Source organism: Balaenoptera musculus, chromosome 15 (assembly GCF_009873245.2).
Source record: "Balaenoptera musculus isolate JJ_BM4_2016_0621 chromosome 15, mBalMus1.pri.v3, whole genome shotgun sequence".
Lineage (NCBI taxonomy): Eukaryota > Metazoa > Chordata > Mammalia > Artiodactyla > Balaenopteridae > Balaenoptera > Balaenoptera musculus.
Window position 1 is genome coordinate 71,278,142 of NC_045799.1, and position 27,388 is coordinate 71,305,529.

At 56.9% G+C, this 27,388-nt stretch overlaps 1 protein-coding gene across 6 annotated transcripts in view; it reads left to right on the forward strand.

Moving 5' to 3' along the window:
• Positions 1–27,153, forward strand: part of SBK1 (SH3 domain binding kinase 1) — a 52,018-nt gene extending 24,865 nt beyond the window's left edge. Inside the window, exons 1-6 of one of the 6 annotated variants that reach the window (XM_036826703.1) lie at positions 2,565–3,371; positions 8,577–8,767; positions 14,194–14,274; positions 20,901–21,133; positions 22,574–22,776; positions 23,561–27,153. In XM_036826703.1, the coding sequence (XP_036682598.1) occupies positions 20,908–21,133; positions 22,574–22,776; positions 23,561–24,394 (1,263 nt within the window). In that variant the 5' untranslated portion in view covers positions 2,565–3,371; positions 8,577–8,767; positions 14,194–14,274; positions 20,901–20,907 and the 3' untranslated portion in view covers positions 24,395–27,153. Of the gene's footprint in view, positions 1–1,820; positions 1,911–2,564; positions 3,372–8,576; positions 8,768–14,193; positions 14,275–20,900; positions 21,134–22,573; positions 22,777–23,560 lie in introns of those variants that run through there. The other 5 variants (XM_036826704.1, XM_036826701.1, XM_036826705.1 and 2 more) reach the window with 5 other exon arrangements.
• Positions 27,154–27,388: the final 235 nt, after the last annotated feature.

The following is a 27,388-nucleotide window of genomic DNA, read 5'->3' on the forward strand; positions in this document are numbered from 1 at the left end:
GGGACATAACTGGTACTCATCCCGTCCCCCTTCCACCATCCATTCTCAATTATCCACACCCTCAACTGTCACATTGGCAGGTCTTGATGGGTCACCGGGTGGTGTGACCCAACCCTTCAGTCCTGAGGGGTCTAAACTCTTGGTTATCATAACCAATGGATCACTTCAATGGATCACTGGGTTCCACGTGTATTTCTCCCTGCTCCCACTTTGCAAAAGCAGCCCTGCCTTGTTCTAGTAACTGATCAGGGTACTTCTAGTAACTTCGAATAACTAATGAGGGTCAGTTACTGCTGCCAGGACAGTGACTCCTCTTCTTGCCTGCTGGTCCCAGAACACACGGAGTCCAGAGTACCCTGGCAAGCAGCCATAGCTTAAATTTTAATGGGACCCTTGCTGTGTCCCCTGGTAAGAGTGTGCCCCCTTTGGGGACCAAGACTTCTCTCCCTGCAGAGCTGGAGGGGGGTGTTGATTACCCACAGTGCATTTTGGCAAAGCTTTACTAATCACAGGGGTGGGAATCAAATCCCCAGTTGAAGAATCAGGGAAGGCTCCTGCGGAAAGTGGCCTTGAACAGCACTACCCTTGATAACCATAGCTGGGAGCATTTCAAGGCCTGATTCTACCTCTGCTCCTCTCTAGGCCTCAGTTTCCCCACCTGTAAAAAGAGGAACTGCTCTCTAAATGCTAATGTTCTGGGACTCATTTGTTAGACGAAGGAAGATATTCCCTTCCCTCTTTCTCTAGTCTCCCTCTACTACCTGCCCAATAACTCAAACCCCTCCATTCATTTGTTTGGGACAATAAGGCCTTACTTGGAGAGGATCAGAACACCGAATGAAATTTGAAACTCGGGAACATTGGCAGGACAGGGAGGAGAGAGGAAACGTAGACAGACATAGAGGAGGTATCTTGGAGGAAAGCTGTTTGGAGTACAAAGAAGAGGGGAAAGATGTTCGAGGCAGAGAAAACAAAATGTATAAAGGCACAGAGGTACAAGAGAGCAGATATTCTAGGAATACCCGCTGAGGTCAAGGCTGAATGGAGAAGAGGGGGCCTCAGCAGGGGAAAGGTAGGAGGCCCCAAAGGCTAAGGGCTTGGAATGCCCGGATAAGGTTAGAATTTTACCCTGGTGGTAACGGAGTTATTGACAATTTTATGTAGGGGAGCAACCCAATCTACTTTGTACTTTACGGAGCTGATGATCACTTGGATTCATCACTGATCATCACTGATGATAGACTTGGATTCTTTTTTTTAAAGTTTTGATAGAGGCTGGAGGGAGACAAGTTAGGAAGTAAGGCAATATTCTCCCCAGCAGAGGTTGCAAACCGATGGCCCATGGGCCAGATTTGGCCCAAGAGAATGTTTCATTTGGCCCATTCGGTATTTCTGAATTTGGGGAATTAGTTTCAAACATTTAAAAGTTGGACAATTGTATGTTAGAATATGGATTTCCTGCTTGAAAAATCATCTGTCCACCCAGGGCCCATGATGCTTGTTTGCTTCATCTCCACCATTCCCTATCACGTTACACCTGACCCCAGTCACTAATTTATGTTACCTATAAGTACTTGAGTTTGCAATCCCTGGCTCTAAAACGTCTAGAAACAGTCGGGGTACGGCGGGGGTTGCGGGCAGTGGTTGGGAAGAGTGTGCTGGGTGGACAAATAGGGAAGGTGCAGGGGGTGTTAGGGGCTTTCTCTTCGGGGAAACAGTGTGGGTGAGGCTGAGAAAAAGGAAAATAGGGCCTGGGAGGCTGAGCTGCCCCCATCTCATCTCCATCCTCATCCACCCCACTTCCTTCCAGGTCACAATTTCCAGTTACCAAACAGACAATAGTCCTTCATACCTGGGTAATGCCTTTGCACATGATGCTGCCTGGAATCCCCTTTCTTCCCTTCTATCCGGTGAGCACTGTGAATCCCAGCTGCATCCCATAACTAGCCACTACCTGTTTACAACAGGGGTCAAAAACGCAACCTGGGCTGGACATGACCTTCAAGGCCCCAGTTTACGACCTCTTTCCTAAGTAGACTTTCCTGAGTTAGTTCTCTGACGTCCTGCTCGGATGGATGGATGGATGGATGGATGAATTTACATCGGACTGCAGGGCTTACATGTTTCCCTCCTTGAAAAAGACACAGGCTCTGCCCCACAAGAACAGACTGGGACAGTCTGGGGCAGTCTGGTCCCGCAGGAGCCAGGAGGCTGGACCAGGTGACCCTCTCAGACTCCCCCGACTCCTCTCTAACCTCGTTCTCGCCCCCTTGTGGGCTCTGACCTAGAAAAGACGGGGATGGGAGGAGAAAGAAGCAGCCCCCGGGCGCTAGGACCCAGCGCGGCCGGAAGGCGGGGTGGGGGCGCCGCGCACTACTCTCGCCGCGAGGGGAGAATCTGCGCCCAGCGGCGCGCGGCCGGAGGGCGCGGCGGGAGGGCGAGAGCGCGCCGGGGTTAGTGCGCGTGCGCGAGGGCGCGCGCCAAGCGGGGCGGACAAAGGGGCGGGCGGCGGCGCGCGAGCCAGAGGGCGGAGCCGCGGGCCAGGCGGGCAGGTGCGCGCAGGCCGGAGGGCGGAGCCGCGATGCCGCGATGGAGCGCAGCCCGGGCGGGCGCCGGGGCCGGGGCCCGAGCACCAGGCGGAGCGCGAGCAGGAGCCGCAGCCAGAGCCCGGACCAGGCCGGGGTCCGGGACCGCCGGGCCGGGCTGCTCGTAGCGGCGGCGACGGAGCCCCCCAGCGGCTGAGGGGCTTCCTCCCAGCTCCTGCGGTGGCCGGGACTCAGCAAGCCCCCGCAGCCGGGGAGCGTGGGGATCCCCCCACCACATCCAGGACCCAGAGACCCTTAGGAAAGCGGGTGGCCCCTCCAGATCCAACACAGAGCGATTCCCCAGCGGGGGAAAGCGGAGACTACCTCCGTATTCAGAAGACAGCGACCTCCCTGCGGTTCCGCGAAGACACCCCCTCTTCAGTCTGGGCCCCCACAAGACCTAGAACGCAGTGACCCCCCTGTCCGGGATTGTGGGGACCCCTTCTCAAGATCCTGGCCATTACAACTCCACACCTCAAGACACGAAGACCCAGCTCAGAACGCCCCTAGATCAGGGGTCTTAGACCTCTCCCCCCTCCCCGATTCCGGCTCACAGAAACCCCAAATCTAGGGACCCGAGGACAGCAAGAGCTATCCCTCACCAGCAAGAGGCCTCGGGGACCCCCCCCCTCGAAGCTCCAGGACTGGGGCGACTGAGCCCCTCGCGGCGCCCTTCTCATCCCAGCCCATGGTTGTGGCGCCCTGAGCCCCCCGGGCCGGGCTGACGACGAAAACCGAGACGGCGCCCAGGCCCCCTGCCGCGGCGTCCCCGCGGCCCCAGCCCAGGTAAGCCGGGCCCAGGTGAGGGGCAGCAGGTGAGTGGCCGCCGAGGTCCCTAGCCCTGCAGGTGGGGAAGGAAGTATTGGGTGCGCACCGCCCCCTCCCCAGCGTCGCCATGGAGCCGAGGCTGAAGGACGTCTCTTTGTGTCTCGCTTGGAGGAGCCGCCCCCTCCTCCTCTCCCTTCCCCCACCCCACACCCTGGCCCTGGGGTTTGGGCACAGCTTCCCGGCCCTGCGGGGGAGTGGTGGCAGAGACCCTTGCGCCACAGAGAAGGGGAAAGAGGGTGGGGAGTCCACCCCCCAAAATTGTGACCCTGGAGCCGTTGGATCCTTGGTACTTGGACTGTATATACCCCTCCCTCAAAGGCCAGGCTGAGTTCTCAAGTGAAGTCCCCCCCGCCCCGGGAAGAGAAGATTTGGGGTGTCCACAGGTGAGGGGGCCTGCAGTGTGTGGCCCTAGGGTGATGGCTGGGGCTTTGGGTGTGTGTCTTTGTCTGCGAGAGACAGGGAAGGGGTGTGTTTGAGAGAATGGGTGGGATTCCCTTCTTTTCTCTGTGATTCCACTGCCCCCCACCCAGGCTGGGAAGGGGTGTCTTCACCCAGGCCATGCTTCGTGCTCCCTTCAGGACAGGGAGGGGACAAGCCCTTTCCAAAGTGAGGCTCTGGTTTCTGGGGAGGGGAGGAAGTCTGGAAGAAGAAGCCATTTCAGGTCAGGGCACTTTTCTGTCCCCATGTACCCCAGGGGCAGCAAACCCAAGGCCCTCCCTTCTCCTCCTGACCTCCAAACACCCAGGGCCAAACCTCAGGTGGGGTCAGTGTATCCTGGACAACCAAGGAACCATTCTAGGTTCTCACTGTAGCTTTACAGGCGGTGTACAAAGCAGTACCCCCGCCTGGCCTTCAGTGAGGTCCTGAACCCCAGGCCTTGCAGCTCATGGGAAGATGAGAGGCCCAGGGGGTGTTTTATCCTGGAATTCTGGATCAGAGATCGTAAGAAGGGACTGGACCATGCCGAGGGAACACACTCTGGGCTGCTGGCGTTTCCACCAGCCTCCTCTCTCTGAGCCCTCTGCAGGCGAGCAGTGATGCTGAAGAAGGTAGGACTCTGAGTACAGGTAGCCCCACCAGGAGTTCCTTTGTTCACTTATTCATTCAACAAACCTTTTGCTAGTGTCTGTGATGCACCAGGCCCTGGAGTCAAGGTCCTTTTTCCCACTTCATCCCCTTTCCTGATCTTTCCTGCTCATCAGATGTCTGGGCTGTTCTCAATTTGCCCAGGCTGTGCTTGGTTGGATCAGTTGAGGTGGGTCTGGTCAGGCCCAGCTGACCAGTTCTGACCCCACTCCAGAAGCACCTGACCCTCATCAGGATCTGCGTCTCCAGCCTGGTCCCACCCTCCACCCAGGGGCCCACATAGTGCTGCAGACTTGGGGGCACTGAGCCTGGGCAGCAGCTTACTCTTCTCCCCGCTTCCCAGTACCAAGTGCCCCCACCCCCACCTGCTGCTGGCATGGACCTAAGGGGTAGGATGTGATCAGCCGGAGAAGAGGCTGGGGAGCTCCAGGCCAGAGCCCTGGCAGCCCCACCTTCAAATTCAAGGAGAGTTGAGACAGTCCCCCTCAGCCCAGGCTGTGGGGGGAGCCAACTGCCCTGAAGACTGGGTGACCTTGGGCAAGCATGTGGCATCTCCCAGAGATAACGGCAGTGGGCCACTCACTCTGCAGCCGCCGGTTGGGTGGATGTGGATCGCCCTTGGGCGGCAGAAGCATCCAGGTGTGTCCTCTCCATCTCTAAAGGAGTTCATTTCCCCCGGGGGGTTCCCAAGAGCCCAGGGCCTTGTCAGATGACCCACCAGCAAGGGAGTGGAGTGAGAGGCTAAAGAGTGGAGATTTGAGTCACTGTGACTAGGGAAAACGATCAAGAGGCCAGAGGGGGACAAGGGAGTAAGATCTTCCCTCCTCGCTAACCTGCAGAGGCTCCCCGTTGAGTCTGGAATAAAGCACCATCAAAGCCCTTTGCAGTGTGGCCTGAAACTACCTCCTGAGTGTCAGCTCCCGCTCCTCACTCTCCAGCCGCTACTTCTGGCTCATGTCTGTGTCCCCCAACTCCTTCCCTCTGCCATGTGCTGTTCCCTCGACCTGAAAAGCCCCACTATAGGATGACTCAAGGGCAGCTCTCCACCTCCCCTTTTGATCTGACCTGGGCTGGCACAGAGTGGAGAGTAGAGTTGGACTGATTGATGGTTGGTGGCTGGGAGACGGTGGCACGTGTCTATATGTGCTGTGAGAGTGTGTCTCCACATCCAGACTCCGATCTCCGATCTCCAGGAGGCGGGACCAGGTCTGCCCCCTCCCTGCTGCATCGGCTTTGTCTAACCCAGAGCCCAGCATATTGTGTAGCACGTGTTGTAAAACACAACTGCTAGACACATTTTGTTGATCCAAACAGTGTTTTTCTCATGTTTGTGTTTGTTGCCAATGCTAAACAAACATACAGTTTCATACACAAATATTGATTTTTGGATCCTCTTGAAAAATCAGATGCTGTGATAAGCCCAGGCGAGAACCAAAGAATGACAACCTTCTTTAGATTGGCTGTCACCCTGCAGCTTGACCCAGGCCCCACCTGGCCTGTTCACTCATTTCCATGACCTGCTGGCCCCTCTTGTAGGCATCTGGTCTTGCAGGCCTAGGGTAGAGGCCAGAAAATGTTTGCTCAGAGGGTGACCTTTGTCTGTGTGTGTTTGCACACACGGGTCTTTCCTGCCTCCCCCATGGCCAAGTTAGAACCAGTACAGAGCAGTGTCCCTCCGAGGCTTTTAGGGCTAAGTGGTGAAGTGAGCCTGAATTCCTCCAGCCAGAAGCATCTCCAGCCTGGTCCCACGTTCCACTCTGGGCCCCGTCTTGTGCCCCCTCCTCTAGATTAGAAGGATTCAGCCAGCAAAAACCTGTTTTAATTGTCCTACTTGCCCGGGAGCAGAAGTCCAAGGTTCTAGACCCAGGTCTTACTGAGGACTCTTGGGGGAGGTCTGCCCTCTGGGCCTCAGTTTACCCATGTGTCAGGGAGGAATTGGACTAGAGGTTCTCTCAGCCATAATCTTCCTCCTCGTTCTAACTTTCTAGGACTGAGTTCAAACTGCTGTAGTTTTGGTCGGGCAGGAGACGTGCGGGCCTAGATGCAGAAGTCATGCAAAAATATTGACATACCCTAAACATTAAGGAAACCAGTGGGTGATACTAAGTAGCTGAGCCAGGGGTCAGGAGTCAGCACTGGGCCCCAGCCACTGGGCATGGCCCTGGGAGGGAGTGTGCCATCTTCCTGGATGAAGGTCTACAGCAGCCCGAGGCCAAAGGAGACAGCAGAGCACTATAGTTGAGAGCACAGGCTCTGGACTTCTGGGTCTGAATTCCATTTAGCTGCTGTGTGATCTTGGGCAAGTCACTTAACCTCTCTGAGCTTCATTTTACTTATGTGGAAAACAAGGATAATACCTACCTCAGGGTCAACAGGGGGATTAAGTGAGCTAAGGCATGAAAAGGGCCTAGGACAGGGTCTGTCATGTGAAAAGTGCTCAGAAACTATTGGCTCCTATTGGAAAGGGCACATTGGCAAGTGGGTAAGTAACCCTTGGTGGTAATGTCTTCTTGGTCTTCCTATAGCTGTTCTGGGGGAGCCAGAGGGCTTTTGGTGCTGCCCCCAGGAAAGGGGAAGCGGGTGTTTGAGAAGCAGTTCTGTGTGGTGCTTAAGGACCTACCTGCCCCTGCTACGGGTGGGGTAGGGTGAGAATCAAGCCTGAGGGTTGGGACATACATATGGCAGCTGTAGTTGAGGTCCTCTTCCTGCCCAGAGCTGCTTTCTAGGTGAGATGCCTGCCAGGCTTCTGTCCCCAGGCTTCCCGCTCCAGGCAGGTGGGCCTCTGGCCAGAGCCAGGACCAGCATCTCCAACAGACCTAGTCTTCTCTGGACTACCCCCTCCCTCCCCTATTCCCTTGGTCCCCCTTCCAGGTCTCAGGAAACTGTGGCGTTAGGCCTGGTGGGGCCCGTTAGAGCCCCCTCTCCTCTCCTGTCCACCCTCTCCCCATCCTCCCCTCCACCCACCATATAGCTTGGCCACAGTCTGGAGAGGGGACAGCTCCAGACTCCCCGCTGAGCCCCCATTCAGGGAACCATGTAATATCAGGGTTGGAGGGAAGCATTCTTCAGTGTCAAGTGCCCCACACCGGCCACTGGACATCCTTTCTCATTTAGCACCGAGAGCAGCACGTCCTTAACCCAGAGTGGGGATTTGAGCCCAGCTCTGTGAACCCCCAAAGGTTTGGGTGAAACTGGCATCAGACTGCCTCGACCACTCACTAGCTGCGTGACCTTGGATGAGGCAGTGTCCTCTGTGCCTCAGTTTCTTCTGATGTAGAATGGGAATAATATCAATAGTAGCTCCTTCCTAGAGTTGTGGGGAGGATTAAATGATAAAGCACCTTTAGCTCTGCCTGCTACTTAAGTGTTAATACTTTTGCCACCCCCAGCGGGGTATGCAAATGAGTGGGTCCAGCCACTGTGACTCCCCACTGCACCTGCTCTCCTTCCCTGTGGCTTTAGCCAGTCCTGGGAGAGGCAGAGAATGTTCCAACTGCCTCTGGGTGTTGGGATGGCCCTGAGGGGCAGGGGTGGGGACTGGACAGGACAGAGCCGCCTTGTCCTCCTCCTGGTCAGGCCCTGTAGAAGCTGCACAAATCCCTGCCCCAGGGTAGCTTCTGGTCTGTTGGGCCCCCCAACATAGCAGGAAGGCTTCCTACTCTCAAACTGGAGCCCACAGTCCCGCGGGGAGATCATCCCATCCCGAGAGCTTGGGTACCTGCCAGCCCTGACCCCAAGTGTCTCTGGGAGGGAGTGGGGCCAACAGTTAACATGGGTTAGTGGTCAAAAGCACAACCTCTAAACTCGTGTGACCTTGGGCAAGGTGCTTAGCCTCTCTGTGCCTCAGGTCCCTCGACTACAAAAAAGGGGGTGATACTAGTACTTGCCTTGTAGGGTCATAGTGAGGATTAAGTGATGAAGGTTTGTAGAATGCTATGAATGGCACCGAGTACCCTCTATGGTTTGCTGTTACTATCAGTCCCCTGAAGCCCTGAGCAGAAATGGTAGTCCCACATGACAGTTTAAAAAAAAATGGAGGCTCGGGGTGAAGGTCTTTACTCAAGCTTCCATATCTAGGATTCGGAGAAGATTCTGCCCGCTCTTCCATCATTCACACATAGTCCACAGGCCACGGCCAGCCAGAAGGACCCGGCAGAACCTAACCTGGGCCCTGTCCGCATTCCTGGACATACTTCCCGCACACCTCTTCTCACCTGGGGCCACGACAGCCGAGAGCTGCAGCACAGAGGAATCTTCGAAGGAAGTCTGTAAGGCTCCCCTATTCCTTCCTCACTCAGCCCCTTCAAGGACAGTGGTGGGATGCTGCTGGGGGCTGGACTGGGGGTCTCCGAGTGCAGCGGAGTCGGGTTCCTGCTGTCTTTTGGCCTCTCAGGGTCTGGCACATGGGCTGGCTTCAGGAAGGGTTTGCTCAGGTCCGGAGTCTGGCATGCATTTCCAAGTGAAAGGCAGGTCCCCGCCATGGCCTCCAAGGCCCTGCGCACTGCCCCCCATCCCTTACCTCTACACTCCGCTCTGGCCCCTTGCCCCTTACCCACCACTCCACAGCCATGCCGGCCTCCTCACTGTTCCATGAGCACACCAAGCACAGCCCTTGCCATCCCCACCTTGCCTCTGCCAGCAGGGCTCTTCTACAAGATCCAGTCTCCACATGCTTGTAGCCTTCTCAGGGGCCTTTCCTGACCCCCCTCACCCCACCATCTACAATCCTATTCCCCACCCCCGGCGTTTCCTCAGCTCTCCCTGCTTTGTTTCTCCCTTTAGGACTTCTCACTCTCTGACTGACATGTCTTACTTACCTTTATCATTGTCTGTCTCCAAATTAGAATATAAGGTCCTTGAGGATGTGCTGTTTGTCTGGTTCATGAATGTATTCCAGATCCAAACACATAGTAGGTGCTCAGCAAATATTTACTGAATGTTCTGGAGCCAGGCAGATCTCTCTAAGCCATGCCTTAGCTGCTTGCCACTGGACACGTTACTTAATCGTCCCTTCTCTGAGTCTCAGGTTCCTGAGCTGTGAGGGATATAATGGGAATAGCAATAGCAGCTTCTCCTAAGATGGTTATGAGGTTTGAATGAGTCAATCTGTATAAAATACTTACACTTTAGGTGGCTCATAAATGTCAGCTATTATTAATAATACTTTAACCTATTTAAAGTATTATTAACCCTATTTTACTGATGAGGAAATGGAGGCACAGAGAAAGTAAGTGACTTACCCAAAGTTTCATGGCTAGACATGGTGGTGACCTGGTTCCACCCAGGGGTGGCTGAATCTGGGCTCCAGGCTCCTAAGCTAGGCTGCATCCCCGCTTCCATCCTTCAGTAGGGGCTCAGGGAACGGGGGAGAGGTGAGGGCCGTAGCTAAGGAAGGGCTCATCTCTTCAGGGAGCCTCTGCTCACCCAGCCATCTCCCCACTGGCCGGCCCCTGTCCACTGGTGGACACCCAGCCAAGGCCCCTGAGTGCTGGGCTGCCCACGTCACTCAGCAACAAGGCTCATGCCTCCTCCCACACCCACAGGGGCTGCCACAGGTAGGCTGGGAACGAGGAGACCCAGGGCTCCCACCTCCCCACAGGGCCTGGCTGGAGGGTCTGTCCCAACACTGGGCACCAGCTGCAGGCGGGCGGCAGCACCAGCTATTAATAACCACCGAGGATGTGCCCTGGGGAAGGGGCAGACTGCACCAGCTGGGAGGGGAGGCTGAGGCAGAGGCTGGAGCCGGAAGCAGAGCCCGGCAGCACAGGGAACCCCAGGCTGCCCCTGGTGGGGAGGGCAGTGGGAAGAATGTTGTTTCCAGCTTCTGCTGCTTGATCTTGGGAAAGTCTCAGCTCCCCCTCTCAGTCTCCCACCTGGGAAATGTCGGGGCTGGCCCACGTGATCTCCAAGGTCCTTCCTGGCTCAAGCAGGTTCTGGGGGTAAGATTTAGCAAAGCCAAAACGGCCCCCATGTCCAGCATAGAAAACCAAGACTCAGTGAGAGTACAGCCTCACTCAAGACGGTGCAGAGTTGTCAGGGTCCAGGACGGAACCAAGGTCTCAGGCCCCTCTGCCCAGCAGATTCTTCCTGAGCATCTGCTCTGTGCCAAGCACTGTAGGAAGTGCCCCTTTAATTCTTATAGAAACCCATCATGTTAAACAGGCATTCTCACCCCATTTTACTGATGGGCAAACTGAGGCTTAGGCAGGTGTATGACCACACAGCTTAGGCCACACAGCAAGAGGGGATGTAGCCAGAATTTGCACCATGAGGGGAAGACGAAAAGATTTGAGAATATTCTCCTCTTCCTTTTGACCCTGAATAGAATGTTTGGCAGAGTCTGTATTTGTGTCAAAGGACCAAGGGGAGGGAGAGGACTTACCTGGACTTTCTTACGGGCTCCCTGGGGCCCTGACCCCTTGATGTTGTGTGTAGAAGTGTGTATGTGGTGGCTGGGGACATTTTTCAGGGGAAAGCGTACTGAGACTTTGGTGACCCATGAAGGGATATGAAATAGCTCATTTCACAGATTGGAAAACTATGGGCGGGGGGGCTGGACAGGGCTCCCTGGGGACCAGCAGCGGAGGCCAGAGCTTACCCAAGCAACTCACAGGCCTCTTTCTGGGGTGAGAGGGCTCAGCTCTGGACCCCCCACTCCCTGGCAGCAAATAGGAGAGCCCACATGTGAACTGATTTCTGCCCTGGGGTAAAAAACATGAGGGTCAGGGATACCCTTCCGAGAAGGTGTTAAGTGGCAGAGAACCAGACTGGGCACTGGCCTTGGGGATGTAGGGGGAGGGCTCCCATCAGGGGTGGGTGTCAAGGGGGCTCCCAGCTGCCCCCACCTTCCTGAGCACAGGCCAGCTCCATGTGGAAGTTGAGGGCAATCAAGCTGGACCACTCCTCCCCAGGCCCCTCTCAGGGGACACCACCCTGGGGTGCTGAGCCTGGGCGGGTGGGCACGACCTCTCCTCACACTCTCCCTTGACATTGTCTGGACCCCCAGCCATGCCTGATTCCTTACACCCCCCAGACCCAACAGGATTGTACCTAGTGAAAAGTTTAATTCCCGCCCTGCCCCTGTTCGCTCAGTTGCCACTTCTCTCCCCAGACATTCATTTGTTCATTCATTCACCAAATATTTATTAAGTGCCTACTATGTGCCAGGCACTGTGCTAGCTGCTGGGGGTACAGCAGTGAACAAGACCAGCCCAACAGAGTCCCTGCCCTCCCAATGCTTAAGTTCTAGTGGGAAAGAGAGACGTTCACAGTAGACATTACATTAGACAGTGATACACTCTACTGGGGAAAAAAAATAAAGCAGGAAAAGGGGAGTGCAGTAGGATAGCCCTAGTTGAGAAGGTGCCGTTTGAGCAGAACTTGGAGGAAATGAGCCATGTGGATGTCTGGGGGCAGAGGGAGCAGCTACCAGGCGGGGAGCTGGCGTGTTCAGGGAACAGCAGGGAGACCAGTGTGTCTGGAGCAGGGGGAGGGAGGAGGCGGGTCAGAGGGGTAAATGGAGGGCTGTTGTAAGGACTTTGGAATGAGATGGGAGCCAGTGGAGCGTGTTGACCTGGGCAGTAATGTGATCTGATTGGGATTCGATGGGCTCCCTGGCTGCTGTGTCAAGAAGAGATTGGGGTGGGGGGCGGGGGGTGGAGCAGTTAGGAGGTTGCTGCTGACGGCTCAGCCCAGTGGGAGTGAGTGCTGAGGGTGGTCAAGCGCCTTAGTGTCTGGTTGATTCCAGAGTTACTTTATGCACATGCAAAAAAATGAGGAACTTATTCCTATTTTCCCCCACTTCAAAATAACGTACTAAACAAAGTGATATGGAGGCCCAGAGAGGGTGAGGGAGCAGGCAGCAGGTGCTATGTTCCACCAAGAAGCAGCCCTCCCCTGCATGGCTGGGGGAGGGCCAGTGCAACAGCCCTCTGGGGGACATTGAGCTCTCTGCAGAAATTCCAAATGCACTCATCCTTTAACCTGGCAACCCATTTCTAGAATTGATCATACAGACACACCTGCTGCACACTGCAACGTGACTTATGTACAAGGCTATTCATTGTTTGTGGCAGCAAAAGGTTGAGCACACCCACCATCTATCAGTTGGTTAAATAAATGGCAGTACATATATCCATACGTACCTTTTCAGCCCCGGGGGCCTGGGTTTGGTTCGTCAGCCGTTCCTCCATCCTTCTGCCCAGCCTCCTCGGGCCTCCCCTAGACTTGCACTTTGTGCAGGGCTGGCCCGGGTGCTGTCCACACCTGTGGTGCTGAAGACATGGGGCTGGAGGGAGGCCTGGGCTGCAAACCAGAGACCAAGAGTCGGAAAAGGGAGATAGAGCAGGAGTCGTTCAAGGTTCAATTCCTGGCTCTGCCTCTTACCAGCTGAGCGACCTTGGGCAAATTGCTTAACCCCGAGACCCTCAGCATCGTTATGTGTAAAATGGGGTTGCTGTGAAGATTGAATGGCAGCAGCAATGTAAAGAATTGGCAATTGAGAAAATAAATGATAATTTTAACTGTATCATTTTAGAGACAGTAAAGCATAGTGGTTAAGCTTTTGGACACTGCAGTGATAATGCCTGGATTTGAATCCTGGCTCTACCACTTACTGGATGGATGGTCTTGATCAAGTGACATGACCGCTCTGTGGCTCAGTTTCCTTGTCTGTAAATTGGAGTGAATAGTAGTCCCCATGTCACAGGATGTTGTGAGGATTTGACGAGTTAATTTACCTGAGGGACTTGGCACAGGACAGGGGTTCCTTAAGTGTTAGCTGTTGCTGTAAATTTCTTCTCCATTATCTTCATCATTCTCATCACAGCACTCCAGCCTCTCTGTTCACAGTGGCCAGTGTCACTCACAGCCACTCCCGTCTCTGCTGTGCTTGGGGCTGGGGCTGTTAGAGCGAGACCGCACCTTGCCCTGCAGATGCCCTGGCTTCTAGCCCAGCCCTGCCACTAACTTTATATGTGATTTTGAGCAAATCACTGTTCTCTTCTGGCCATCAGTCTCTGCACCTGTAAAACGGGGCTAATGATATCTCACGCACGCCCCTGGGAAAATAGCTATGTGCCTGCAGGGTCACATTCAGGAAAGCCAAGGTATAAAAAGTTACAGCTTCCCAAACACGTAAAGAATTATTCACCGGGCATTTGTCACACACTGGCTAAGTGCTAGGAATAGCGAGATGATTAAGGCATGGGGCTTGCTTTCAAGGAGCTCTTGGGTTTCTTGCTAGATTGTTAATCCCCTCCAAGGCCCATTAAGGTGTCACCTCCTCCAGGAAGGTACCCTGATGCCCACTGCCAGCGCCCTTCTTGGAAATGTTGGAGCACTGATCATGGCCTTCCTGGCCTCATGATTATCTGAGTCCTTCTTTATTTGCCTCCTTGATTTGTAGGCTCATACCCTCTATCTCATACCCTCTATCTAACCTACTCACCCTGTGCCAGCACCCAGCACAGTGCCTGGGCTCAAATAGATATGCTTGTCTGGAGGCTTTAGGCTGTAAGTTACACAAATTCAACTCAAACTGGCTTAAGCCAAAAAGGAAATGTATTGATTCATGAAACAAACATTCAGGAATATAATTGGCTTTCGGCATGTCTGGAGCCAGGTGCTCGGGATCATCAGAAACCTTTCCGTCTTTCAGCTCTGCCTATCTCTTTGTTGCTTCATTCTCCGTCAGGTGCTTCCCTCATGGTCGCTGAGCCAGCCCCCAGCAGCTCCAGGCCCGTGTCCTCCAGCTTTGCAGCCCAGGGGTCAGAAGGTATCTCTTTCCTGATAACTTCAGCAAAAGTCCTAAGGCGAGATCTCAGTGGGTCACCTTTGGTCACGTGTTCATCTCTGAACCAGTCAGCGGTGACCTGGCGGATGGGATGGATCCCCTGGTTGGCCAGCCCTGGGTCAGACCTGCGCGTAAAGCCAGAGTGGGGACAGCCCTACTGAACCACTGGACTGAGAGAGGGACCGTTCCCTGGAGAAAGGGAAAGTGATGCTGGGCAGGAGAAAACACCACAGGCCGATACAAGGAACCACTGAAAATGCAGAGCAAGGCAAGGATCAGGTCAAATCTGGTCTTGAGACAATTTATTTGACCCCGCAGGTGGGGAGGACTAGAGGGGAGAAACGGGGAGGCGGGCACGCGCCGAATGCGGGGTGTGGGGAGCTGGCTCAGCCATGCAGGCTGAGGGAATGAAGCTCCAGCCCCTCCCTTGACAGAAGCAAAGTGAAACAGGTGAGAGAAGCCAGAGGGGCTCCCTGTCCCCACTCGGTACCTGAAATTCCACCTCGTGGCTGCTTTTTCACAGGGGTTTTTAATAATAGAGTAGACCCAGAGAGGGGACCCACCCAGGCACAATCACTATTTAATGGCATCCTTCCAGGCCAGGGCTTTGTTGAGGATACCCTTGGGGTTTGCCTGTGCTAAGGGCATAGCATGGGTCCAGTACCTGAGAGAGGGGACCCGGGCATGGGAACAGAGAATCTTTGACTCCCAGAGTGAGAGTAAGAAAGGCCTGGCTGACTCGGTCCAGCCTCACCCCGCACTGATTTCCCCCAACAGATGGGCTTCCAGTATCTGCTTCTCTGCTCCCAGCGGCAGAGAACGCACTTCCTCCCTGTGTGAGACTGTGAGACTGTGAGAACTGTCTCATTTTTGAGTTGCTGTCTGCCTGGGTCTGCCTGTAGGAGCCTCGCAGGACACAGCATATAAGAGCATGGGATCTGGGACTTCCCTGGCAGTCCAGTGGTTAAGACTCCGCTCTTCCAATGCAGGGGGCGTGGGTTCAATCTCTGGTCTGGGGACTAAGATCCCACATGCTGCGTGGTGCAGCCAAAAAATAAAAAAAAAGAGCATGGGATCTAAAGCCTGATAGCCTGAGTTCAAATCCCACTCTGCTAGTTATTAGCTCTTGGGCAAGTTACTCAGCCCATCCATGCCTCAGTATCCCCTTCTGTAAAGTGGGGATAATAATAGTAGCACCTACCTCTGAGACATCTTGCGATTAAATGATTTAATCCACTGTTAGCGTACCACCTGGCATATGGTAAACAGTAAATATTTGCCAGTATTATTATTCTCCCACAAGACAGGATAAGAGCAGTCTCCCTTCCCTTCACAGGCTGATGACCCTCCACCTACTCCTATAACTGGATTCTTGGTGGCCAGTGTTATCACCATCCAGGTTACATTGTCTGGCCACATTCCAGGCAGTCGAAAACACTGAGGTTCAAATCTTAGCTCTTTTGTTTACTTGCTATATAACTCTTGAATTAGGGCAGTATTAGCTGCTGTAACAAATAAGCTCCATATATCTCAGCAGCCTAACAAAACAAGTTTACTTCTGGCTCACAAAATACAGAGCAGGTAGTCCTCGTCAGCAGGAGGCCTCGCATACCCAGGGGACCCAGGTTCCTCCTATCTTGGAGCTCCACCACCATCTTCTAGAGTCTTGGAGTCCTCTGCATCAAGCCACAGAAGAAGAGAAAGAAACTTTAGCCACTCTTAAAAGCTCCAGCCTAGAAGTGACACCTCATTTCTGTTCACATGCCACTGGGGAAAACCAGTCACAGGTGACCACACCAGGTGACCACACCTGGAAGCAGGGGAGAGGAGAAATGTAGTTCCCTGCTGACAGCCACCCTCCAGAACAGCTCTGTATTATAGAAGAGGGAACACAAAGCTTTGATGGGCAGTTAGCCAACTGCCCATGGTTTGCATGGGTCATGGTTTGCATGACTTATGGCATAAGTCATCTTTGCCATAACCATAGTAAGTCAGAGGTTTCTTGGGCCTCTGCTCTTTATCCATAAAGTAGAAAGCATCGCTTGATCATGGCAATGGTTGCACAGCTCTGTACATTTACTGAAATCATTGAATTATACACTTGCTATGGGGGAGTTTTGTGATATGCAAGTTATACCTCAATTAAGCTGATTTTTAAAATGGGAGGCATCTTGCCCCCTTCTCAGGGTACTTATGAGGACTCAGTGAGTGAAATTTTGCCAGACTGGCACTACGTGCGTGTGTGTGTTTGCGTGTGTGCATGTGGTGGGGAAGGGGGTCCCAAAGTAGGCCTGAGTTGGGTTACGCTTTGGGTGTTGTTTTCATGAAAGTGGCACCCAGCTTGAGCCACCTGCCAACAGGAAGTGGTAGATGGTTCGGTCTTGCTTCTTGCTTGGGAAACTCTCCCCCCACCACCGTGGCCCTCCCAGCTTGTGGCGGAAGACCCAGCCCATGGGGCCAGAGCCTTTGTGGTCAGGGCCACAACCACTGCCATGAAGACTGTGTGACGCCCTCCTGCCTTCAGCACCCCAGATGGGGAATCGAGGGCCTCCCTTGGGGCCAGTGAGGACACATACTTGAGGTGCAGGTCACGTGGGGTCCCCTGGGGCAGCACAGCCAGCTCGAGTGTGCACGGATGCAGCACCAACTACACCGGGTGAACGGACGTTGGCCAGGACCTCTGCTGCCTGGTGCTAGGAAGTTCACGGCCGTCAGGTCCTCAGCTGCTTCTCCAAGTGGAGGCAGTGACAGAGACGAAGGTAAAATACTTTTAGGTCAAGTTCCCCCTGATGCCAGACGTCTATGCCTTCAACCACCAGTGAGGCTGATGTGTCTCACTTCACTCTCTGGGCTCAAGTCCCCACCTGAAAAAAGGGGCTGGTACACCTGCCTCAGGGACTGTTGTGAGGATTGAGTTAATACACGTGGCACACCTGGACCGGTGCCCGGCATCCAGTCGGCTTTCCGCAGGAGCTCCGTGATGGCACGCGCATCCCTGGCTGAGGCTCTATCCTCTTCTGGGTCTCCGTTTCCCCACTCAGATACTGAGGGATATGGATACGATGTTCACACATTCTGACTTGGGGGAAAAAATAGTGGTTAAAAGCACCAACTTTGGAGCCAATGCCAGCAGTAGCTAGATGACCTTGGGCAAGTTATTCAGTCTCTGTGCCTCATTCTCTTCACCCCTAAAATGGGGATAATAATAATACCTACCTCATGGAATTGTGAAAATGAGATGAGTTCATCCTCCAAACAGGGCCTGACATGTAGTGAGTACATTTAAGTGTTAGCCCCTGCTATTACTGTTATTTTCTTCATCTTATGGATGTGGAAGCTGAGGCCCAGAGAGGTGATGTGACTTATTCAAGGTCACCCAGCTAAAAAGTGGCGCACATTAGGATCAAGGCCAAGCCTGCTGAGCCCCAAGGCCTGTGCCATTTCCATCGTTCCCCACTGCGCCTCTTAAGTCACGTGTGTAGTAACTGGGACAGAGGCAGTGTGTACCTGGGGGGATGACGCAGCAGCAGGGACCGGGTGCGGGTAATTCCTTGTCTCCTGCTGACACCTTGCAGAGAACATGCCTGAGGGGAGAGAGAGGTTGAAGGAGTGAGGGGGCACAATATGAAGGACCCCCCAACCGGGACCCTAGGAACCAAGGGAAGGGACAAGGAAGAGTTGAATTTGATGTAATAGCAGCCCCCAGGGCGCTCTTGGCCTGTTGATGGGGACAGACAGGGACACAGCTGAGACCACCATATTCAACAGAGGCCCTAAGAGAGAGAATACAGATCCTGTCTGAACCCTGGGGCCCCTCAGAGACAGGAGTTGGCACCTGGGGCAGCAGGGAAGGCTTCCTGGAGGAGTGGAACCTGAGGGTAATGGGATAAGGAGATGGGGCTTGGGGCAGGGGGCAGTGAAGGCAGGCAGGAATGGCGGAGGGCACTGGAGAGGCGTGTTCAAGCTGTAGAGAGGCAGAGCTGGGCAGTGGTCAGAGCATGGGCTGAGCCTGGGGTGAGGGAGCAGGTGTGCCCCCCCACCCAGCCCGGTGCCTGCCCAGGGCAACTCTGAGGCCAAAGCAGCAGAGAGAAGCCAAGCACCCGACAGTCCCTGGGGGAGGAAGGTGGGGAGGGAAGAAGGGCTTCTAGCAACTTGCGGCTGCCAGTCAAGCTCCCAGGAGATGTAGAAAACAGCCCAAACTGATCTGACAGGGCCAAAGCCCGAAGTGGGAGCATTGCCACACGTGTGCACACATGTGCCCGCACACACGTGGCCCGCCCGCCTCAGCAGCCCTTGGGGAGTCCACACACATCAGGAGAAGTAGGTCAGCATAGCAGCCCAGCGCCGGGAACTCTTCCTGGTGGGCAGGGGGAAGAGTTCAAGATGAAGAGGGTGTGCGCTCATCAGCACCCCTCGGGGTGGGGTGGGGTAGGGTAGCCGCACACTCTCCACAGGAACGGCCTTACCTCTCCTGGCTACTTCACAGCAGGTCGTTCTCACTCGGCGTCCTTTCCACCCAACTAGCGGGTGGACACTTGATAAGGAGAGAGAGCTGACCCCTTCCAGCCCTGCAACCAGAGGAAGACTTGTGGGGAGATGTCACCCCACTTTAGCCCTGCAGCAGGAGGGGCCCAGTGCTGTCCAGCCCGGAGCAGGGACTGCATAGACTTGATGACGGTGCCAGGCAGGGTTGGGTTCAACACAGGGTGGCGGAGGAAGCAGGGCTGGGTGTCAGTGGGTCTGGCGCCATCCCTCCCTCTTGAGGTCTGTGAAATGCGCTGGAGATGCTCTGAGGGCATCGTGTGGGACTTTGGCGGGCTCATGAATGGAGGGGAGGGGCCCGCATGGGGGAACAGGATCCTGCGGAAGCAGAAGGGGGCGGGAGCCAGAGCAGAGGAGGCGGGGACGGCTCCCTGCTCCCCCAGCCAGCCGGGAGGACGTGCAGATGGAGCTCCGTTTGGGGCTGGGTGGGAGGCAGGAAGTTCCCTCCTGGTGCTCCTCCTCTCCGCGTCAAGTGGGAGGCTGGGTCGTGCCGAGGGGGAAGGGGAGGCAGAGGAGGGGAGGAGGGTTTGGGCCTGGGAGAGGAACGGCCGGGCCAGGGTGAAGATGCCAGGCTCGCGGGGAGGGCTCACCCCTGCTCCCAGCCTCCAGCCGAGCTCAGCAGGCGAGCATGGAGGTCCTCCGAGTGAGAACGTGTCCACACCTAACACTTTGGGAGTGCTTACTGTGCACCAGGCACCAAGCACTTCACGTCCTTTGACCCTTAGGGAAAAGATACTATTATCCTTTTGCTAAGATGGGGAAACGAGGCACAAAGAAGTGAAGTCACTTGCACGAGGGCATCCAACTAGCGAGTCATAGAGCCAGGCTTCAAAGTCGGCAGTCTGGCTCCAAGTCTGTGCCTTCCCTCAGAGCCGCGGGGTGGTTCTGCAGGGGTGGCGGCTGAGGGGTGGGCTTCGGCTGCTGAGAGTGCTGGGTGGTCCACCTGGGACTGGAGGGAGAAGGGAGTGAGGGCAGAGGAGCTGCACCAGGAGGCAGCTCCCGAGGGTCCAACCTAGAGCGGATTCAGCGCTGGCCTCCCCTGCTGGCGCGCACACAGACACGGACACGCGGGCACCTGCTCCCGGAGGCTCGGCTCCCTGGTCTAAGCCTCCCCCATTAGACAGACGAGAAATGCAGACCCCAGATGGGCGTTCACTGTCACCCAGCCCTGAACTCTCGCCACTGCAGCTCTCTGCCCCCCTCCCCGGCACCATCTGGAGGCAAACGCTGTACCCCCAGTGGGGTGGGTGTGTCCAGGAAGGCCTCCCCACCCAGCTCGTGTGAACACTGACGGGGTCGGTCGGTGAATTTGGAGGGTAGGGGCGAGGGAGGGTGGGTCTTTGTAGGACAGGCATTCTGTCCTTGTGTCTGGGGAGCCTGTGCGGGGCCCGGGGGCTACAGCTGTAGCTGTGTGTACCTGAGCCAGGCTGTGTGTTGTCGTCTGAGGTTGGGGGAGGGATTATAATGCTGTGATGGGGGTGTGGCCACACCTGCACCGCCCTGACAGAGTTTCGTCTGAGACCCCTGCCCTCAGACCTCGTCTGCCCCTCCCCCTGCCTTATTTTCTCTATGGCTCGTGTCACCTTTTATCATAATATAATATATAATATATAATTCATGGGTTCACTGTGTTTTGTCCATTTCCCCCCTAGAACGTAAGTCCTGTGAGGGTGGGAGCCTGGTCTATGTGTTCAGTGCTCTGTCCCCAGGGCTCCAAACAGCACCTGGCAAACAGCAGGTGCTGATCAGTACTTGTGAACTGGAGCACTCATGTGAACTCAGTATGTGGCGTGTCTTTGTGTGACATAAAAACGTGTGCCTTGCCTGGCACAGTGTCTGGATGATAGCACGAGACAGGCCAGCGGTACCCAAGTGGGGGCTGGGAGGCAGTGGCTGTGTCTCTGGGGAGTGCTGGCTCAGGCCTGGCCCTGAAGCTTTGGGGGAAAGGTGATGCAGCAGAGATACCTGTTGCCCCCTCGTGGTCATCTTCGGCCTGTCTTCGGGCCCAGCCCTGGGGAGGGAGGAGTAGGCCCTGGCTTGATGTCACACCCCTTGCCACACACCAGGGAGAAGATGAGCGTGGGCTGCCCAGAGCCCGAGCCGCCCCACTCCCTGCCCTGCTGTGGGCCAGGGACCGCCCCTGGGCTGGGTGCAGGTGTGCCCCTCCTCACTGAAGACATGCAAGCGCTGACCCTCCGCACACTGGCCGCAAGCGACGTCACCAAGCACTACGAACTCGTCCGGGAGCTGGGCAAGGGCACCTATGGGAAGGTTGACCTGGTAGCCTACAAGGGCACAGGTGAGTGTCTGCAGGGTGGCCAGCTCTAAGACAGGAGTGGGGACTTGGCTGGGGCTCTCTGCAGGGGCCAGGAGGCCAGCAGGAGGCAGAGTCAGTGGTCCACGTGGAGAGAATGTGGCCTGAAGCGGCCCAGGGAGGAGGGGACCAGGCAGATGGGACAAGGGAGCAATCTCTGGGCAGAGTACCCAGACTGGAGGGTGGGTTGCTTTGGGGCCATCCAGAGTGCCTTTGGGACAGCCAAGGGGATGCGCCCGGGGACATCTGGAGTCAGGGGAGAGGTCAGGGCTGGCGGTGGTGTCTGGGGAATCACCAGCATATTGGTGATAGCAGCCCCCAGGGAGGTGGACCGAGCTGAGAGGGGGTCCTCGGGAACAGGGCACCATGCTTACAATGGGTGGGAGAGGGCCCTGTGAGGTCAGTGTGGCCGTCTCCATTTCTCAGGTCACTGAGGACTCTGAGACCCAGAGAGATTCAGTCACTCAGCCAAGGTCGTGCAGCTACAGAGGGTGTGAGCTAGAATGAGACCCCAGTAATCAGCTCCAGGGCCTTCTTGCTTAACCCCTGAACTTGATGCCTTCCCCACAGTGTAGGCTCACAGCAGTGCCCACACAGCCAGTCAGGGACAGGGGCTGCATGAGTGCCCACAGCTGCACACAGAGGAGACAGGGACAGTAGGAGGAGTACTGGACATGGAGTCACCTGAGCTTTGCTACTTGCTTGCTGTGTGACCTTGGGCAAGTGACTTAACCTCTCTGTGCCTAGGTTTCCTCCTTTGTAAAATAGGGTAGCATTAATGCCCAGCTGATAGGGTCCTAATGAAGAGTGAGCTGTGCACATGAAGTGCAGAAGGCAGGCCTGTGATGTGTAAGTGCTCTGTGGACACAAACGTGTGTCACACAGCTATGCACCCAGGTGGCTACAGATGCCTGCTCAAGCTCAGAGTCAGGGACGTGTGCCTTGCAGGTCCTCATCTCTCCGTGTCTAGTGCCTTCTTATTTATTCATCCATTTAAGAAACATTTGTTGAGTATCTACTATGCACCAGACTGTTCTGTCGGCACTGGAGATACAGCAGCGAACAAGACAAAGGTCCCTGTACTCAGGGAGCAGCCTTCTAGGTGGGCGAGACAGACAGATAAATCGGTACACAGTATGTCAGGAAGAAAATGAGAGGATGGAGAAAGCAACAGGCCCTCCTCATCGAGGGCTTCAGGCTGGGCATGGAGGACCCAGGCTGACCGCTGACTTGCTGCATGGCCTTTGACAAGTTCCTTCCCCTCTCTGGGCCTCAGTCTCCTACCTGTGAGATGAGGAGAGTCACACCCGCTGGGGCCCTCATCGTGCACTGTGGCTGGGACAGGCTGTGCAGACAGGCACAGGTGTGTGAGGTGCAGGGGCGCAGGGAGAGGGGTCTTCACCACTGTCACTGTCACCTGGCCAGGCACAAAAATGGCACTGAAGTTTGTGAACAAGAGCAAAACTAAGCTGAAGAACTTCCTGCGGGAGGTGAGCACCACCAACAGCCTCTCCTCCAGCCCCTTCATTATCAAGGTCTTCGACGTAGTGTTTGAGACCGAGGACTGCTACGTCTTTGCTCAGGAGTACGCGCCCGCCGGGGACCTGTTTGACATCATTCCTCCTCAGGTACATGGGTGGTGGCCGAGGAAGGGGAGACTGTCTTCTGGGTCCCCGGAGTATGAGAGTCGAGGAGGAGTCAGGTGCCTCCTGACTTAATCATTTATTAGGCGCCTACTGTATGTCAGTCACTGTTCGGAGGGCTGGGGTTACACAGCAAACAAGACAAGAGGTCCTGCTCTGGTCCTAGAGGGGGAAACAGACACTCTGCAATCGGCCAGATGATGCACTGAGATGAGGAGCAGCCAGGGTGATGGGATGAAGTCCAGCAGCCCCCTCCTCCGCAGTTGCATAGAAACAGCTGGGGACCCAAGAGGGGAGGTGGCAGGGCCACCAGAGGCTTCCCAGAGGAGGTGCCCTGGAGTGGGGAGAGTGCCCGGGGGGATTCCAGGCACCTGGGTTTGCAGTTGGCCAGGGTGAAACTGCTCTGCCGCTCACCGGGTAAGGGACAAGGCCTCGGTGTAAGGGAAACGGGCATATAACCATATAACGTGTGCTGCGGAGTTGAGGAGTCGTGCGGGATAGGGCGCTTTGGCAAAGCACCTGGCCCAGTATAGGCGCTCTGGACAGTTGTTGCAGGAAATGTGGGGAAGGTGAGGAAGGTGGGAAACCACGGGGCCAGGGAGGGAGCCGGGGATGCCCAGGTGGGATGATGGAGGGTGGCTGGCACCGGATCTGCCCAGGAAAGGGACCCGGAGGGAGTTCAGGCGAGCGGTGACAGGGACGGGAAGGAGAGGACCGGGTTGGGGTGGGCCGGCGCCCCTGATCGTCTCTCCCGTCTGACCGGCCGCAGGTGGGGCTCCCCGAGGACACGGTGAAGCGCTGCGTGCAGCAGCTGGGCCTGGCGCTGGACTTCATGCACGGCCGGCAGCTGGTGCACCGCGACATCAAGCCCGAGAACGTGCTGCTGTTCGACCGCGAGTGCCGCCGCGTGAAGCTGGCCGACTTCGGCATGACGCGCCGCGTGGGCTGCCGCGTGAAGCGGGTCAGCGGCACCATCCCGTACACGGCGCCCGAGGTGTGCCAGGCGGGCCGCGCCGACGGCTTCGCGGTGGACACGGGCGTGGACGTGTGGGCCTTCGGCGTGCTCATCTTCTGCGTGCTCACCGGCAACTTCCCGTGGGAGGCGGCCTCGGGCGCCGACGCTTTCTTTGAGGAGTTCGTGCGCTGGCAGCGGGGCCGCCTGCCGGGGCTGCCGTCGCAGTGGCGCCGCTTCACCGAGCCGGCGCTGCGCATGTTCCAGCGGCTCCTGGCCCTGGAGCCCGAGCGCCGCGGGCCGGCCAAGGAGGTCTTCCGCTTCCTCAAGCACGAGCTCACGTCCGAGCTGCGGCGCCGGCCCTCGCACCGCGCGCGCAAGCCCGCCGGGGACCGCCCGCCGGCCGCCGGGCCGCTGCGCCTCGAGGCGCCCGGGCCGCTCAAGCGGACGGTGCTGACCGAGAGCGGCAGCGGCTCCCGGCCCGCGGCCCCCGCTGTCGGGCCCGCGCCTGGGCCCGCGCCCGTCCCCGTGCCGGTCCCCGTGCCCGAGCCCGGCCTGGCTCCCCCGGGGCCCCCCGGCAGGACCGACGGCCGCCCAGACAAGAGCAAAGGGCAGGTGGTGCTGGCCACGGCCATCGAGATCTGCGTCTGAGCCGCCCCCGCCGCCCTCGGGCCGGGGGCGCCGTGCAGCAGCCAGGCCGGGGCGCGGGGAGCCGCCCTGGGCCGAACCGGCCAGCCCCCCGCGGCGGCAGGAGGGAGTAGTGGTAGACGCCCGGCCCGCGGCGGGCTGGTGAGATCGCCACCAAAAGGAGCCAAGCCCCCCAGGCCCGAGGATTCAGAGGCCCCCTGACACCAGGAGCAAGGGAGCTTGCCGGCAGACTCCCCACACCTCCCTGAACCCTGGAACCCTGACTAGTTGCTCCCGGCCCTTTGCACCCCCTGGCAGATCATCCTGCAGGCCCACCCCCGGTCCTGCCCTCCCGGCCTCCCCAACCCCCAACCCCCACCCTGGGCACGAAAAGGGGCTGAAGTGCTGAGGCAGAGAAGGGCCTTAGGGCCCCTGGGCACTGGCTGGGAGGAGGGCGATGAGCTGAGGGCGGGGGCGTTGCTCAGCGGCCACCTGCCCCTTTCCTGGGAGGTTGGAGGGAAGGGACCAGGCCCCCTGCAAAATGTAGCAAATGTCTGGAGGCTGCAGAAGTGTGTATGTGCAGACACAGGGCCCAACTCCCCACCATTCAGTCCCCAGATGAGGACACTGAGCCCAAAAGGAGGGCAGCCAGCCGAGACCACACAGCCAGGGAGGTGGAGCTCTGGAGGCCCTCCCCTCCCCGACAGGGATTTCAGGACGACTGAAGGGCTCCGGGGCCAGGGACCTCAGCTGCCCCTGCATCCCTAGGCCAAGGGAATGAGTGCAGAGCCCAGGGCCGGGCCCGCCTGCCCACCGCACCTTCCCCAGGCCCGGGAAACCTCTCAGATCCTTCTCAGTCCTCGCTGCCCCAGCCCAGACTCAGGGGGCCTGGGCTCTTGGCAGGCGGCCAGGTGATCTGTGCCAGGAATTTCTCCTGAGTTTCTACTGGGGTCCAACATGTCAGCCTGGGGCTGACCCCATCCTCACATGTCCCAAGTTTCTGGTACTGGGGTGTGGGTGTGAGAATGGGAGGCCCTGGAAGTGGGAGGGGGTGAGTGTGTGAATAGGTATGGGTGCAGCGTGAGTGCACGCGGAGCGCACATGTGTGCGTGTAGCCTCGTGTGTTCAGTGGCTGCATCCGGACACCTCAGTAACTCTGCCCCAGGATTCTCAGCGGGCAGCTGCCAGAGGGCATCCAGGCCTGCGGTTCAGCACACCCCTCAGGGAACCCGGCAAGGAGGCACCTGCAGGTTGGTTCAGGACCCTAGGCAGCAAAACAGACCAGAGGGACCCAGCCTCACCCAGCACGACTCCACGACCCCCGCCCCCTCCGTGGAGGCCTGGGACCCCGCAATAACCTCAACATGGGTGAGGCTGCTCCCTCTGCCTGGCAGTGCCCCATCCACTGTCCCGGGTCACAGCTTCCAGGGTTCCTCCTGGGGTTCTCGGCCATTTGAGGGGGCTCCCTGATGGGCCAGGATGACCAGAGGGACCCCTCTGGCCTGAAGTCCCCACCTCTCCATTCACCCTCATTCCTACCGCGCAAAAGGGCTATAGGTCCCCCTGCCCTGCCCGGGTCCAGTTTACAAACAGTGTGCGGTTGCCCCAGGGCCTGGCCCCCACTCCTCCTTGGTGTGCCCACCCCTCTTGAGACGCACCTCCCCAGCGGGCATTGGGGCCCTCCACATGCCAGGTAAGTAGCAAACCCCTCCTCCCACCAAGGGCCAAGTCTCAGAGAAGGCCCCCCCCATCACTGCCCCCGGCCCACCTGGAGCCCATCTGGGCACCTCTCCCAGCCGCAACTTCTCCTTTTGCCTTAGGCCTCTTGACATCCTGTCTCTCCTGCAATAACAAGGAAGCGAGATTCCAAGTAGACGCCCCTTGCGTGCGCCCTCTCACACTCTCTCTCTTTCTCTCTCTCTCTCTGTTAAGATCCTGTCTGAGAGTCTCTCCCTCGTCGTAGTATCTAGGATGTTAGAGTGGGGAAGGGATCGTAGTTCTGTAGCCCAGCCCGTTTCCGGAGGCACAGAGAGGGGGCAGCAGCAGCCGACAAGGAAGCAAGACTGGAACCCGGTCGGTCTGCGCCCTCCCCGTCGGGGCCTTGCTGCCGCTGCCGCCACCACCTCTGCTGGTCGGGCTGGGACCCTGTGCCCCTTAGGAGAGGTGTTGGTCACAGATGTTTACCTCAGTTTATGTCACTGTCGAAGAAAATACAAACAGCAAAAAATTAATAACATCGTAAACATGAAGACTTAGAAGAGAAAAAAACAAAACAAAAAAAAACCCTCGCGATTCTTCTGTGAAGGTGTATGTGTGTGTGCGTGTGCGCCTGCATCTCTGTCCTCCCCCGGGCAGGCCAGGTCATCCCTGCCCTCTGTCCCAGCCCTGTGCCCCCCACACTGCCCCCTATCCTTCGGTGCTTCCCAGATGCCCCTCTGAGCTGGCCTGTGGGGTGTGGGGAGCCCCTGGGGGGGGGAGGCAGGGCCACAGGTTAGCTAGAGGGTCCCCCACCAGGCCAGTTGAGCAGAGCCCTAAGGCTGCCCGTGCTCCCCGAGCCCACTGTGGCCGGCAGGACAGTCATGGTGGCTGGCGTCGGCATCCAAGCCTGGCTCAGAGCCTGGGTGGAATCCCAGCCCCAGAGCCCCAGACCCTTATGTTGCCACCGTCCCCCGCCATGTGTTTGTAAATACTCTGGCATCCTTTGGCCCTGAGAAGGTTTTTAAATGTGTTATTTACTTCTCTAATCATGACAATTGCTATAAAATAAAAGTTTAGAAAAATTACCACTGGGTGGCTGTCTTGTCTCAGATACGGGGTAGAGAGGGAGGCACACAGAATTACTCTGGAAACTGAAAACTTGACAGATGGTTTAAGGTAGGGTCTGCAGAGTCCAAGGGCAGCTACTCCAGGGCTCCTGCGACCTCTCCTGTGACTTAGAGTAGGCCCAGGCCAGGGACTGAGTATGAAGGGAACGAGGACCCACGTTCTGGGGGAAGAGGCAGGGACTTGTCCTTGGAC